The sequence below is a fragment of the Gossypium hirsutum genome, chromosome A09 (assembly GCF_007990345.1).
Source record: "Gossypium hirsutum isolate 1008001.06 chromosome A09, Gossypium_hirsutum_v2.1, whole genome shotgun sequence".
NCBI classification, from domain to species: Eukaryota; Viridiplantae; Streptophyta; class Magnoliopsida; order Malvales; family Malvaceae; genus Gossypium; species Gossypium hirsutum.
The window spans coordinates 55,673,171-55,689,404 of NC_053432.1; the positions used below are offsets into that span (position 1 = coordinate 55,673,171).

Below are 16,234 nucleotides of genomic sequence, written 5' to 3' on the forward strand. Positions count from 1 at the left end.
AGCTTTCGATTGGCCCTATTTGCATTTTATTTGTCTTTTTTAAATTTTCCTTGAAATTTCTGTATTGTTGCAATTTAGCTTGCACCTAGGCGCAGCGTTTTTGAGGGCTTGGGGATAATTTCCAGCTAGTCCCTCTCTTTCTCACGCGCATTCAACTTGGATCCTCTTGTTAATGTGATGTTTAGTTTTTAGATCTCAGATTTTATTTTAATCTCAAATTTGTCCCCGTTTTGATTTCTTTGTTTATTACTTTTCTGTTTTATTATTATTTATTTTAAATCTTTCTATATACTATTCATTTCAACTATTTTTCTGTTTAATTTCCTTTATGTATGTATTATTTATATTAAGCTATTTCTATTTTATGTATATTATTTATTCATATATATATTGTTTGGTATATCATCTATATTGTTTTGTTATTTTTTTTACACTTATATATATGTAAATATTTCTTATATCATCATTTTTGAAGTGTTGTACATTATGTTTTTTGTATATATTATTGATTTTATATTATTTTGTGTATATATATTTCTTCTAAGGACCCTATTTTAAATGGTATATTTTATTTATTTTAAATACTTTCATATACAAATACCTTTGTTTTTTTTATATATATAAAATGTTCATTTCATGTATATTATTTATTTAAATTGACAAATACTATGTTATATATTACTTACTTTTTTTATATACATTATTTATTTTGAAATTTCATTTATATATTATTATTTCATATATTATTTTTTTTTATTTTGATTTATTTCAAATTTTCATGTATGTTACCTTAAGATTTTTATATATATTTGTTTGTTGGCATATTGATGATTGCAAATTGCACTTCTTCTAAATCATCTATTGTATTTGTTTTAAAACTTGCCATATGTTGTCCGTGTTAATTTGTTTAGAATTTCTTTAAATTTATTTTTAATTCATTAGCCTTCAAATGTATATTAGCTTTTTTATAATATATGGTATGTCGCCATTGCATGTGCCCTAATTCGTTCCTTTGTGTTTTTTCATTATTTATTCATGTCATATTATTGTTTTTACCCTTAAACAAACCAAAACAAGTGTATTTCGATTCGGTTTTTATAATTGTTTAGTGGAAAAATTTCCAAAACAAAGGCGATGTTAGATGTTTTGGAAATTCGGAAAATCGTGCCCTAACGTGATGGGTTTCAATTTTCTGTTTGTTCAAATAATCGAAGATCCCTTTAAAATTTCGTTTGTGTTTTCTAAACTTCAAAACAAGGCAAAGTTCTATGTTTGGAAATTCGAGAAATCGTGCACTAACGTGTTGGGTTTCGATTTTTCGTTTGGCCAAATGATGGAATACCCTTTTAAGATTTCATTGCGTGAGGTGATCTCAGTTTTGGAGGTTTAAAATATCGTATCCTAACGTGCTGGATGTGGTATTTTATTTCTTTGTAACGAGTGAATCTTAAAATCCAATTCAAATTGTTCATACATTTTTAAAGGAATCGTATTTTAATTTTTCCCCCTTTCAAATTTTCAACGGTAGGACATTTAATAATCAATCGGTACCAATTTTGGACGTCACGAGGGTGCTAACCCTTCCTCGTGCGTAATCGACTCCCGAACCTTTTTTTTTAATTTTCGTAGACCTAAAATTATTATTTTAATAAATCAAATGTTTTATTAAAATGATCAATCTCAAGGTGATCCGATTACACCTTAAAAAAGGTCGGTGGCGACTCCATACCTCGTTTTAAAATCGATCCCCGTTTTTTTAAACTTTTAAAAATGGTTTCGACAGTATCTATATTTTAAAAAGTCTAATTCATACTTGAACTATTAATATATGTATTATTTGGTATCAATATTTTTATAAAATGTCCAATGTAGTACTTGTACTTAAAAATGTACAACGTGGCACCAAAACTATCAATTTGTGTATTATTTGGTACTTATAATTTCATAAAATGTTCACTATGATACTTATACTTTAAAAATATTTAATATAGTACCTAAACTATCAATCTATATATTATTATGGTAGCTAAAGTTAAAACTTTTATTAAATGCTAAACCAACCAATAAAAATTCGAAATGTAAATTTTTTTTCAAATCACTAATTTTACATGAATAATATAACATTATATAAAAAAGATAAATAAAATAAAAATTTATATTAAATTATAAAAAATCAAATAATTAAATTTAAAACAACATATGTCTAACTTTAAAAACACAAACTTTTATCTCAAAATTTCTTCAACTTTTTAAACATATTTATATAAACCGAAGTTTCCCAAATTTTATGATTTTTATTTGCCTTGTCGAACTTAGAGGTTAAATAAATTGATTTTGACAATCATTTCAGTTTTTTGTTTTATTTATCATTTCATATAATATTATATTATTTATGTGAAATTGATGATTTGAAAAAAAAACATGTGGAATTTTTATTGGTTAGTTTAAAATAAGTGTTAATTCTCGTATAATAATAATACACAAATTGATAATTTAAATACCACATTAAATATTTTCAAAGTATAAGTACCACATTGGATATTTTATAAAAATACAAGTAACATATAATACACAAATTGATAGTTTAAGTACCACATTAGATATTTTTAAAGTATAAGAACCACATTAGACATTTTATGAAAGAACAAGTACCAAATAATACATAAATTGATAGTTTAAGTATCATATTAGACATTTTCAAAGTACAGATACTACATTAGACATTTTATAAAAATACAATTACAAAATGTGACCTTATTTCATTTAAAAAGGAAAATCCAGAAATTGTTATTCCAAGCCATATAAAAACCGAACCATCCAAAACTATTATAATACTAGTACAGATTCGCTTTAAGTACGCATCCATACGACTGATACCGGTACACTAGTCACTATCATCCTAGTCCTCCCTATTGCATGCTACTAAAGAACGATTTCATTTTTGAAACCTAAGAAACAGTTGTTCAAAAATTCTGCATTTCTCGCACAAATTGGATACATTATAAGACACAAAACAAAATCTTAACACAATCAACACAAAAACTCCCTAGGATCTGTGACATAACCGGTCAAAGCCGATGCAGCCGCCGTATACGGAGAAGCAAGATATATCTGGCCTTCCTTGTGCCCCATTCGACCCGGGAAGTTCCTGTTAGTCGTCGAGACACAGACCTGCAGCAAACGCCATTCTCGTGGAAATATATCCATAAATTCTATTCTAAACAGAAAACAACAGATGACAAATTGTATACTCTCAAATGTTTCAAGCCAGGGAAAATATGGCTAATTACCTTGGGCTCGTTCATCCGAGCATATGTGTCTTTAGGACCACCCAAACAAGCGCCGCAACTAGGGCTTGCAGGTGTATCACAACCGGCTTCTTCAAATATCTGCGAGCATGTCTTCCCACCAGATTCAGGCACCGAAAGAGTATATATGTCCATCCAAACCTGCCCAGTTTTACTATGTTAAACATACATTCTTTTATTGTCTACTTTTTTTCTCAATCATATTTGAGAACTGAATGACAGTTTAACATTAATGCAACCAAATCATACCTTTTGTGTTGCAGGGACAAGGAATGTCGGAACTTTGACCTTCTTGCCCTGCAGTTCAAGAAATTAAAGTGTTTAAGCCTAAGAAAGTCGCTACTTAATATCAATTCTAGTAAATAAAATACACGGTAATATTGAAGTTCTTCTGCTCTCTCATCTTAATTCTAACCCTTATCCAAAGGAATCTCAGTCTCAATTTATTCCGGCAAGTATATCAAACAGGACCATATTCTTATTGACTATGTTACTCGAACTAGAGCATTCAAAGATACATGTCTGACTAAATACATTCAATCACTCGGGAACTTTTTTTCATGTATCTTGGGCATTCACAGATACGTGTCCGACTAAATATATTCAATTACCCGAACTTTTTTTCATGTATTTTGGAGGACTTTTGGAGCTTTATATTGCTATACCTATGTCCCAATATGCATCAGATATTAAGTGCCAGATATGTGTATGTCAAACATTGATGCTTAAAAAAAAAAATGAAGAATCAGAGTAGTATGACTTACTGAAGCTAGAAAGACTTTAGCAGCAGCAAGAAAATCTTCCGTTTTTCCACCAGTACAAGATCCGATATACACTCTGTCGATTTTAACATCTTTGCATTCCCTAGCCAAAGCTCGGTTATCAGGAGAGTGTGGCTGCAAAATATATTTAACAATTTACTCTAAAAAAACATACACAAAAAAGGACAAAGAAGATTAGGGAATCGAAAATCAACTTTCTTGAGATAATAGAGCTAAAGACAGCAGAGGCGGATATCGAAAACAAGAGTTATCACTTGATACAAGCACAAACCTTAGCTACCAAGGGCTCCAATTTCGAGATATCGAATCTGTACTCAGAAAGAAAACTGAAAGACAAGATGAAAATATATAAGTTCATCTTGTTTAGTTCCAAGCATGAAATTACAAGAAAGAACTCGACTAAACTCAAAATTACACCCATTTATCGACTAAGAAAACATGAAAAAGATAAAACCAATATCATATTTCCATTAGAAATATCATTATATATGAGGGAATGTTAACTTAAAGAAGAATGAGACCACCCCTGACCAACCAAAATGAACCAATAGTAGAGAACACCATAAAAATAAGAACTTGATATCTTGATTAACTATTTAATTGTAAAACCCACCTTGCTTGCGCATCACTGTAAACTGGTTCATACGGCACCGTTGTTTTATCCTGTGCAAAGAAAGATATAATCTATCAATGTCTTTGTGCAAGAGTAAATGTCGAACAAAGCAGGGAATTGGAACCAAGTGCACTTGGTTTTACCTCAAGGTACTTAAATGTAGTACTGTCAGCGGGAACAACACCATTCTTTCCACCAGCTTCAACAACCATATTGCATAAGGTCATCCGTTCTTCCATCTACAGAAAAACAACAAACTGGAAAAATTAAGTTCATGATTTCTTCCAGCAAGAAAATAATTAAAAAAGAAGATTTTTAAAGGGCTGAATCATATAACAGAGATAAATTATTTAAAGTTCACTTACATTTAAACTTTCCACAGTTGTTCCCACAAACTCCATTGATTTATATGTTGCACCAGATACAGATATTTCACCAATGATCTTCAAAATGGCAACCATTTAATTCGAAACAGAACAGAAAGTTATACTCATTCTATGACCCTATGTTACTTGGACAAAGGTGTAAATATCAAACACAATGGGTATATGTCCTACAAGGGTATGTTCAATTTTAATTTTCAAGATTTCCATGTATTTGAAGATCCACTAGAGGATCATATCCTCATATCCATGTTTGGATATGCATCTAACATAAATGTTAGACATGGATACTTCAAAAATTGAAGAGTCAAAGCAACATAGCAATGACATACTAATATAACACAAAGAAGAGTTATATCCCCCATGAGAACACAGTTATGCTTCAAGCATATCAAAATGGAAAATTGCCACAAAACATCTGATCTTACCTGCAAAATCAAATCCTTTGCAAGCAAATAATGAGGCATTTCACCATCCATCACAAATCTCAAAGTCGATGGCACCTGCAATAAAGCATGTAAGAAAACCATATATAAGTTTTGATACTTGGACTCAGGTGTGAGTGTCCAATACAAGTATGTGCCCAACACGGAGTATGTTTAATTTTATTACAAGGTTTTCAATGTGGATCCTTGAGGGCCATATACCCATACTCATGTTAGGATATGTGTCAGATAAGGGTGTTGGAGACAGGTTCTTCAAGAAAAATAAAGGGTCAGAATAACTTAGAATTTAAGTACTAAACCACCTAATCAATTCACAAGAAAAGGCTAAGATAGCCGTCAGTTCAAATTCCACACACATGAAGTAAACCCACTCATCAAGCCATTAAAACTTCTGGGTGCTAAGGAGAGCTAGAACCTCAAAACCTCTCATTCGGTAAAAAATGGTCAATAATTCTATGGGGAAGCATGACACTAAGAAGTAAATACAAAAGTCCAATTAATGGAAGACATAAACAATGATATCAAAGAAAGAAAATTTTACAAAGTTATAACACTCATAGGATACCAAATGAATCAAAGAACGTGGAAAACAAGATTTGGGCACATTTAATCAAGTGGAACATTAAGGCATTATTGATGAACCTTTAGAAGAACCTTCCCAGTGCCCAATACAAAACCTGCATCCGTATTTCCAATTCCTGTAGCAAATTGACCGAATGCTCCTGCGGTACATGTGTGAGAATCTGTTCCCAACAAAACCTGAAGGCACCAATAAAGAACTTAAGAGCAGTTCGTGAACATAAATCATAAGTTAAATTTTACAAATCGGCAATTCTGGTAAAGAATTGATACCTCTCCAGGCCTACAGTGACCTTCTTGGGCAAGTGCAACATGGCATACACCTTTGTAATCCGGGTTTGCCTACAATGTTATGAATTGGAATTCGGCTTTATGTCAATAAACAGAGAATATACCGCGAGTTCATAGGAAACAAATAACAAAATAAAGAGCACCATACCTTGAAATTACTAAGATCTTTAATATCGTAAAAGTACTTTATATTTTGCTCGCCACAAAAATCCCTCAAAATATCCACATTACGATTTGCACGTTCATCACTAGTGAATATATAATGGTCAGGTATGATAACAATCTTTTCATGGTCCCAAACCTTCAATAGCAAAATTCCGATACATGGACAGTCAGTGAATTCAGCCACTGGAACTGACTACCAATGCAATACTTAAATTACCAAGCTAAAGGAAATTCGAAGTATTTTATTAGAAAAGTAAATAAAAGAAACCACCAAAATCAGTTTCCAATCTCTAAGAATATCCAATTAAAAAGAAACTTACAGCATTGTGTTATGCGCCTTGGCCTAAGATCTAGTCACAGGTCTAGACGAGAAAGTATTCTTGCTTCGACCTATGGTTATTCAAAGGCAGATTCGTCTTTGACTGAACTCCCTTCCCAAACTAACGTTTGTGATAAAAAATAAACTCCTCCCTTTGTTTCATATTGGCAGCCTTTTTATATGCTGGTAATTACAAAGGAAAATCCTAATTTAAAGTCCTAATAGAATTCTTAATTTAAAGTTTATAAGGAAATAGAAAACCTAGTAAAACTAAAACTTCTAAAGAAATTAAATAAATGTAAAACTCTAATTCCTATTCCTCCGTTGATATTGTTTTCCAATAAAAACATCTATATCATTACTCCCCCTCTCGGAGTTGAGCTTGTCCTCAAGCTCAAATTCAGGATAAGCTGCTCGAAAATTATCAATTGGTTCCCAAGTGGCATCTTCTTGAGGACATCCTGCCCATTGCACTAATAGTTCCCGCAGACCTCGATTAAGCCTGGTATTAATAATAGCTTGTGGAGTAGGCAAGGCCTTGCCATCATATACTAAGGGCAAGTCTCCTACTGCATCTGGTTGAGGTCCCTTGTATTCTTTGAGGAAAGAAACATGGAATACATCATGTATTCTGCTGCCTGTAGGTAATTCAAGCTGATAGGCCACTGATCCTATTTTGTTCAAGACTTTAAAAGGACCAAAATATTTTGGCAATAACTTGTGATGCTTCTGTTTAGTTATCGTCAATTGTCGATACTGTTGAAGCCGTAACCAAACCCAATCCCCGACTTTAAAATTCAACTCTCTGTGCCCCAAATCATAAGTGGCTTTCATTCGTTGGGTAATTGCAAAACTGGGGCTGCTGAAAGAGAAGTTTTTAATTGAGTGAAAGCAACATCAGCTTCCTTAGTCCAGTTGAAGGCATTTTTCTTTAGAAGAGATGTTAAGGGTGCAGCCACTTGTCCATAATTCTTGATGAATTTTCTGTAATATCCTGCCAACCCAAGAAAGCCTCGTAGAGCCTTGGTAGTTTTAGGAGTTGGCCAATCGGTGACATCTTTAATTTTAGTGTGATCAACCTCGACCCCTTCACCATGGATGACATAACCGAGGTAGGTTACCTGAGACTCTCCAAAGAAACACTTGGATTTCTTTAAGAACAACATATTATCCCGCAAGAATTCAAAAACTAATCTTACATGATGTATATGTTCAGTCCATGTTTTGCTATAAATTAATATGTCATCAAAGAAGACTAAAACAAACTTACGCAAGTAAGGGCGAAAAACGTCATTCATCAAACTCTGAAATGTGGAAGGGGCATTGGTAAGCCCGAATGGCATGACAAGAAACTCAAAGTGTCCATGGTGGGTTCGGAAGGCTGTCTTTTCCACATCAGTGGTTGCCATTCTAATTTGAAAATATCCCGACCGTAAATCCAATTTTGTAAAATATTTTGCCCCATGAAGTTCGTCCAACAATTCATCCACGACAGGAATCGGATATTTGTCTTTAACAGTGCAAGCATTAAGCTCTCGATAATCGATGCAAAAACGTCATGACCCGTTATGCTTCTTTACTAATAGTACTGGAGAAAAGAATGGTGATCTACTGGGTCGAATGATTCCTTGTTGTAACATTTGATCACACTGCTTCTCAATCTCATCCTTTTGAAAATGTGGATATCGATAAGGCCTGACTACAATTGGTCCCGTTCCTGGTTTGAGAGTTATACGATGGTTACATTTGCAGTTAGGAGGTAACCCAGATGGTTCTTGGAATAAATGCGCAAATTCTACCAATAGTTTATCTAATACTATATTAGTTAAATCCTGTCCCTGTATCAAACGAAGTCGTGGAACTTCCTCTGGGTGCTGCCCTTGCCAGAGTATCTTCTTCTTGTTTACTGCAAATTGCATAGTTAAGGAGCTGAAATCCCATAAAATTGGACCAAGGGTACACAACCATTTAACCCTAAAAATCATATCAAACCCTTCTAATGGTATTGTATAAAAATCAGCTTGAAAGTTGTTATTGGCCATAACGAACTGTACTGATTTACAAATGCCAATGCTAGGAACCCGTTCTCCGTTTGCCACACATACTTGCAACCCCGATTTCTTTTGTATTTTCAGTCCCAATCTTGGCACTAGACCTTCACGTAGAAAGTTATGTGTACTGCCTGAATCAATGAGAACTAACACTGTTTTCCCTGACACCTTTACTGGTAGTTGCATAGTAGATGAATTGCAAGTTCCTCTAATGGCATGTAAGGAAATTTCAAGATCATCTACCTCATCATCTTGCTCATCTTCAATATCTGGTACTTCTATCCAAAATAGCCTTTTTCATATGTGCCCCATGGAGTAAGACTCGTAAAATTATAACACAATCCCTTGGCCCTTCTCTCCGCCATCTCTGCTCGTGTCAATCTTTTGATAAATGGTGCGGAAGAACCTATTTTGCTGTTATTCCCCATTGGTTTCGTTGTTTGTCCTCCTCCCTTTGCAAAGCACTTAGTTGTTGGAGAAATTGAAGTGCTGCCAGCGTTTTGGAAAGCTGACCAGTTTAGATTGGTTTGAGATAACATCTTGGAAGAGACTTTTTGTTTACGTTCCAAAGCTCGAGCCATATTCATTGCAACTCCAAGGTTTCCCGGTTGTTGCATCTCGATATCAATTCTAAGTTCCTTTACCAATCCGGCAGTAAAAGGGTTTACTTGTTGTCGAGGTTTAAGATCAGTAGTCCTAGCCAGTAGTGATTGAAATTGGCGTTGATATTCTTCTACCGTCCCAGTTTGTCTTAAGTTTGCAAGTTCCCCCAAGGGGTTATTACTCATAGGTGGCCCAAACCTGACATGACAACACTCTCTAAAGCGCTCCCAATCCAGATTTGCCTCCTCTTCCTCGATTTGATCAAACCACAATTCTGCTTCTCCTAAAAGATGGAATGAAGCTAAGCCGACTTTGTCTTCTTCGTTAGTCCGCTGATTGCCAAAAAAATTTTCGCATCTTTTTAACCATCCTAAAGGATCTCCAACACCATCATAAGTGGGAAATTCCATCTTGGAGTATCTTGGCACCATGCCCACACCGTGTTGCGAATCTGAATTTTTTTTTCTTGCCTCCACTGCTGTCTTGTTCTTCATTATTTTTTTCTGAATTCCCTTTCGTTGTCTTTTGGACCGAAAGAGATAAGATCGCCATCTGCTCCTCTAATGTTTGTTGCCTTGTAGCCATTTGTTCCATGAATGGCTCCAGCTTGGCTGTCAAAGTTTTTTCGTCACCCATGACAGCTGACTCCGAAACCAAGTTGTTATGTGCCTTGGCGTAAGATCTAGTCATAGGTCTAGACGAGAAAGTATCCTTGCTTCGACCTATGGTTACTCAAAGGCAGATTCGTCTTTGACTGAACCCCCTTACCAAACTAATGTTTGTGATAAAAAATAAACTCCTCCCTTTGTTTCATATTGGCAGCCTTTTTATAGGCTGATAATTACAAAGGAAAATCCTAATCTAATTCCTAATTTAAAGTCCTAATAGAATTCTTAATTTAAAGTTTATAAGGAAATAGAAAAACTAGTAAAACTAAAACTCCTAAAGAAATTAAATAAATGTAAAACTCTAATTCCTATTCCTCCGTTGATATTGTTTTCCAATGAAAACATCTATATCATATTGACGTAACTACTGTTAATGAATCGCAAAATTTCATTTCAAAATGCTATTAAAAAAAGGGTAATTAAATTCCAAAATAAATCATCAAGATTAAGACCTCAATTATATGCCAAAAGATAAGCTAAGTGAAAATAAAACAAAAATACAAAATTAAGCCCACCAATCGAATACCTTTGCCTTTTCACCAAATTCTTTCTTGAAGATACCAATGGAACCCGGACCACAAACATCATGAGTCATCAAGATATCAACATTAACCCAAACATTATCACCTGGACTCAACTGTTGTTTCTCAGAGGCTCTTGCAAGAATCTTCTCCGTCATTGTCATTCCTGTCTTCAACTGGAAAATGGGGATTTGAGGATTTCAAAAAATAGGTGGAAGTTGTAATGATAAAAAAATTCATGATTATTTCTCTTTCTCAAACTCATTGATTTGCTGGATGACTATCTAGTAGTAAATTTGAAACTCTAATAGATGTTTGGGAATTCGGAATTCATGTTTTTATATCTTTCAAATATAAAATCCTGTTGAATCTCAACCGATTTAACATAATCTATACATATTCTCTCACACTTGATACAACAAATGAAATGATTAGGTAGTTTTTGGAAACTTAGATATCGAAAAATGGATTTTGATTCCGCAAATAGTATAACTTGTATGATAAAACACATACAAATGTAGCATTCACCATTATTTTCTCATGGATTTGTTGGATGCCATTTATCACAGAGTCTGATGAATTTAGAACTCCAAAATTTTCTGGAATTTGGAATTCATGTGTTTTATACATGTCAAAATCATATTGAATCTCAATTAACCCATACACAGTTTATACATATCTTCTTAACAAGTATGTAACAAATAAAACCCAAACCCAGATTTTTCAAATTCATGTTCCAAATACAGCATTTAACAATCAATAAAAATGAAATCAACAAAAAAAAAAGATAAAAGGAACTAACAGAGCCAGTGGTATATGTTTTACGCTCAGATTGGTGGGGTGCCATGACTGAGACGATTTTCTTCGAAACTTGTTTCTTACATTTATGAAAAGCAATCTGAGATTCCAAACAAAACCAAGGAAAAGGGGGGTTTTGTTAATTAATCAAAAGAATCAAACAACAATCAAAATCAAGAACATGGGGGTGATGGAAATCACTGACCTTCTTGAGGAAAGAAGAAGTAGGAGAGGAAACCAAAGACGATGCCATAAGATTTCAGCTCTTCAAGTAAATAAACAGCAGAAATGTAAAAATAAAAAAAAATGGATAAAGGAAACACAAAAGTGAAGAGCAATGGAAGCAGGGCAATGCAGAGCAAAGTATACGTGGAGGAGATGCTGCAGGAGAAGGGTGGCAACTGGCAATGGCGTGTGGTCATTAGTTAATTTATTCAAATGGGTCCCAACCACTTAAAATTTGAGTCCTTTCTTTCTCTTTTCCAGCAAAAACCAAATTCGGAGACATTAGGAAAGCACTTAATAATTGGCTTATATACTTATTAATTAGTGAGCCTCGTAATCTCATTCTACTTCAATTTTGGAACACTTAAAAATTCCTTGTAATAAAATTTAAATTACATTTTGCTACTAAAAAAATAAATAAATTAGTTATTATAGATTATATTAAAGAACAAATTGATTCTTTTGTTAAATACTAGTCTTTGTACATTCGAGTAAAGTACACATAACATGCCACTTATAATTATCTAATTATTCTATCAGCCACACCCGTTTTTAACAATTAAAGTAGATGAATTTTTTAATAGAAACAGTAAATTTACTCTTTAATCTAATGTACAGCAACTAATTTGCACATTTTTTTAAGTAAAAAGGCTAAACTACAATTTAACTTTTAGTACAAGGTTTTTCATGGTACTTCTATTATCCCGTTTACATTTTCCAATTTTGAGGAAAAGATAGAGAATTAGAGTTATTACAAACAACTACCAATTACCCTATGCATGATTTTGAAGTCAAAAGCCCTTTTAAAACTATAAACAATGTTAAATAAATGGTTTTGGGGCTAAAAGTGTTTTTGAACTCAAACATAAAATCACATTTTTTTTGGCTTTTAAGTTTTAAAAAAAATTTAGAGTTAACTAACATTTTTAACCCTTATTTATAATTTAATGTATTTTATGTAATATTTATATTAGATATTTTTTCCAATTGAAATTTATTTCAAATATATAAATTATATATTTAAATTTGTAATGGTTATATTTTGATATTTTAAAATATAGTTTACATATTTCAATTGAATTTTAAAAATAATTAATATTATTAATAATTTTAAAAATAAATTTACAAATTTATTTCAAAAGAACTTTTCAAAATCAATGTTAAACTAGCTTCTTATGCATGATTTAAGTTTAAGAAATTATTTTTATATAAGTTTATAAAAATTATTTTATAAAATAATAATAAAACATTTAAATTTTAATACATATTTTTAAAAAAATATATATAATGATATACTTATTATTGGATTGAAAATGTTTTGTTATTAGACACCGTTAGCTTTGATTTTCAATTGATTTGATATAAAAAATTTAATTATAAAATTTCTTAATCAAATTTCCATAAATTAGTTTAATCTTATTCAAATATATTTTAAGTGTTACAAACTTAAAAAAAAAAACAAATTTAAACTTTCTATAAAAAATTTTGAGAACCCCAAGTCCTCTAAAATGTTTCTAAGCCACATTTTTTTAAGGTTTCAAGCTTTGTCTCAAGATAGATCAACATTGAAGCTAAAAATGTTTTAAAGGAACCTTGTCTCGAGACAAAAATTAACCAATCAACATCTAAGCTAAGGTTTGCTTCAAGGAAGTCTTGTCTAGAGACATTGTCTAAAGACATATAGCATATTGTCTCGAGACCTTTGGCTCCAACGATCATATTTTGTTCTTCCTGTCTAAAGACGAGGGGTTTATATCTCAAGACATACTGTTGCAAGTTGTTTTAAATGTGCAAAATAAATACTCTCAACAGCTAGAAACTCCCTCCAACAGCTCTAGACATCTATAATTCAATGAGAGGGTATAAATATAAATATAAGAAACAATACACAAAGATCAATAGCTCAATTTCAATCATTCTTCATTATTATTTTCTTTTGTACACACTTGTGGGTTTATTTATAATTCCTTCTTTCAAATGTTATATAGCCCATCAACCTTTTAGAGGTGATAATCCTTTTCAAATTTTATTTCTCATTCTTCCTATCTTGCATTGTAAAAAGACAGAGATTGTCAAGGTTAAACTTTGTCCTTAAAAGTTTCAAATCTAGTGAATTTAAGAAATCTTTAATTATGGTAAGCTAAGGTAATAGAGGTAGACAATTGGGGTCAAACCACTATAAATTATTGAGTCTCTATTGTTTATAGACTTGCTCATGGGTCGAGTTACCCGTCTAGATCCAAAGGCTCACCCGAAAAATGAGAGGGTTTGGACAAAAATATGAGGCTCAAAAATGGGCTTAGGTAAAATTTAAGATCCATTTTCTATTTGGGTTAGGCTTTAGGCAAGATTTTTTTATCTTGAGTTCAAACCAACCCAGCTTGAACATATTATGTCATAAAAATAATATTAATTATATATAATAAATAATAATTATATATTTATATTAAATCACTAAGTAATAACAATTAAACTCGTTACCCAAAATTTAAAAGAACTTACCCAACTAATTAATCCAACCCAAAATTTAAAAATTTAAAAATTATATTAAATACAATAAAATATCTATTATATTTATTTGTGTTTTTTTAATATAATAAAACATTTATTATATGTATGGTAGTAATTTTTAATAAAAATACTTTTTTAATGTATTTTTAATGTGTTAGAAAACTTTTATTTTAGCATTTTTAGTTCATTTAGTGTATTATATTTTTTTAGAAAAAAATTTAAATAAAAATTAATCTAAAAAACCAAATATGAGCGAATCAAGTCTGGTTCAGGTTTACTTTTCTTAAATTGAGTCAAGCTTGGACAAAAAAGTAAGCCTATTTTTCAAGAAGGCCCCGAGCTTAAGAAATTGGTCTAGATAACTTATATGGACCCAACCCAACTCGGCCCGACCCATGAGCACATCTAATTGTTTACCATCTTTACTTAAATTTTTTAATCACCAATTTACCCCTCTTCATGATTATTAATCCTATCAAACACATCAAGTTGAAATATTTGGCGCAATTTTAAATTTAATAGCAAATTAAGTTTATAAAAACTATGTTATAAATTCTATATTATTCTTGCATGGACATGTATTTGAACACCCTAACATAAGTGTTATAAATTGAACATTTTATAATTTTTTATTTATAAAAACTATCATAAATTCTATATTATTTTTACCTTTGTGTGTAATAATAATCAAAATATTATAAAAATATATAAATGTTGGTGTGCAATTTGTCACCCCAACCTAAGTGAATTGTAAGTTAGATTTATAAAAACTATTATATTAGAAGGATTGTAAAATTGATTTGGGCCTCAAATTTTAATATCTTAAGAAACATTGTTGGGGAGAGATTTCGAAATAGATTAAAAATTACATATGGTAGTCCATAAAATTGGTTATATCCATATAAAAAAAACTCTTTTACATCATATCGTGAAATAAGATAACATTTGAGGAAATGAAATTATACATAAGCACTAAAGATGACTCTGTATAAATGTAACAAATCAAAACTCATATTTCTACTTGCATATTAAACCAAAGTTTAAATATAGCTTCAATATTTATTGAATATTAAAAAAAAGAAAATTATATTTAAGAAAATAAATACAAAAATAATCGAAATGTAGTATAAAAATTTCAATTTTTTATTAAAATTAAAAATGAATAAAAATAATAATTTTTGTTTTTATTTTTGTTTTTTTAGCCAATATTTTTAAAACCAAACCGATTTATAATTCAACCGAATGTTGAAGTAAAACCATTAAGACATCACTTCTAAAATATAAGTTAAAGTTCATTAAAGAAGTCTAGCTGTAACTCATAACTATTTAACATAAATGAATCACCTTAACCGTTCAATTCAATGATTATATATATATATATATATATATATTTCTACTTTTTTTTTTTAAATTTTCAGAAATTTTTTTAAGGGATGATAATTAAATTATATATATTTATAAGAGTTAAAAATGTAAAGTTATTATTTTAATAATTTTATATTTAAAAATTTTTAAAGAATTAAATTAAAATATAATTTTATTATATATCAACTTAAAATTTCATAAATTTTAAAACACTAAAACTAAGATTTCCCCTTTAGGAGGTCAGTGCCCCGGTCAACGTCCTAACACCGACCCTGCAAACTGTCACCGGTTGACAATCTTCTATACTTGGTTGCTATGAATGGTGCCGGGCAACAAGCTGCCACAGTTGTGCAGGATGCTTGGGGGGGGGGGATTAACAGATGATGCAAAACATGAATGCAATGTACTTGGACCAAATAGGCTTGCTCGACAAAGCTGATTGGAGAATAAAACAACTTAGAATAGAAAAGTTAGTTATGCAATTGGTTGTCTTTGAATGTAATTTTTTGTTTTCTCATCCTCTTCTACTTGCTTAGTATAGAGAATTAATGAGGAGTTGTTTTTAAAGTTTTCATTCTTGACCTTCTAAATTCTAATCAACACTTC

The 16,234-nt window shown here is 31.4% G+C and overlaps 1 protein-coding gene across 4 annotated transcripts; it reads right to left on the bottom strand.

Moving 5' to 3' along the window:
* Window positions 1-2,739: 2,739 nt before the first annotated feature.
* On the bottom strand, window positions 2,740-11,949 carry LOC107888894 (3-isopropylmalate dehydratase large subunit, chloroplastic). 4 transcript variants are annotated; one of them, XM_016813155.2, is made up of 15 exons: window positions 11,733-11,949; window positions 11,532-11,627; window positions 10,735-10,905; window positions 6,551-6,703; window positions 6,385-6,453; window positions 6,175-6,291; window positions 5,515-5,589; window positions 5,069-5,146; window positions 4,847-4,942; window positions 4,704-4,753; window positions 4,362-4,416; window positions 4,073-4,204; window positions 3,558-3,605; window positions 3,291-3,449; window positions 2,740-3,171 (listed from the first exon to the last, which is right to left on the bottom strand). In XM_016813155.2, exons 1-15 carry the CDS (start codon window positions 11,778-11,780, stop codon window positions 3,031-3,033), a joined length of 1,488 nt encoding a protein of 495 aa, XP_016668644.1. In that variant the 5' UTR covers window positions 11,781-11,949; the 3' UTR covers window positions 2,740-3,030. The 4 variants fall into 4 exon arrangements, with proteins under 4 accessions (XP_016668644.1, XP_040933639.1, XP_040933640.1 ...); XM_041077705.1 differs by having other exon boundaries at window positions 3,252-3,449; XM_041077706.1 differs by lacking the exon at window positions 6,551-6,703 and having other exon boundaries at window positions 3,252-3,449; window positions 11,733-11,939.
* Window positions 11,950-16,234: the final 4,285 nt, after the last annotated feature.

Excerpts from the sequence above, each read along its gene's own strand:
- LOC107888894 (XM_041077705.1), bottom strand. The coding sequence starts at position 11,780 with ATGGCATCGTCTTTGGTTTCCTCTCCTACTTCTTCTTTCCTCAAGAAG. Across the intron at positions 6,704-10,734 it reads AATTTGGTGAAAAGGCAAAG|GTTTGGGACCATGAAAAGAT; the intron begins GTATTCGATTGG and ends TTGCTATTGAAG. Across the intron at positions 3,606-4,072 it reads CTAAAGTCTTTCTAGCTTCA|GGCAAGAAGGTCAAAGTTCC; the intron begins GTAAGTCATACT and ends CTTGAACTGCAG.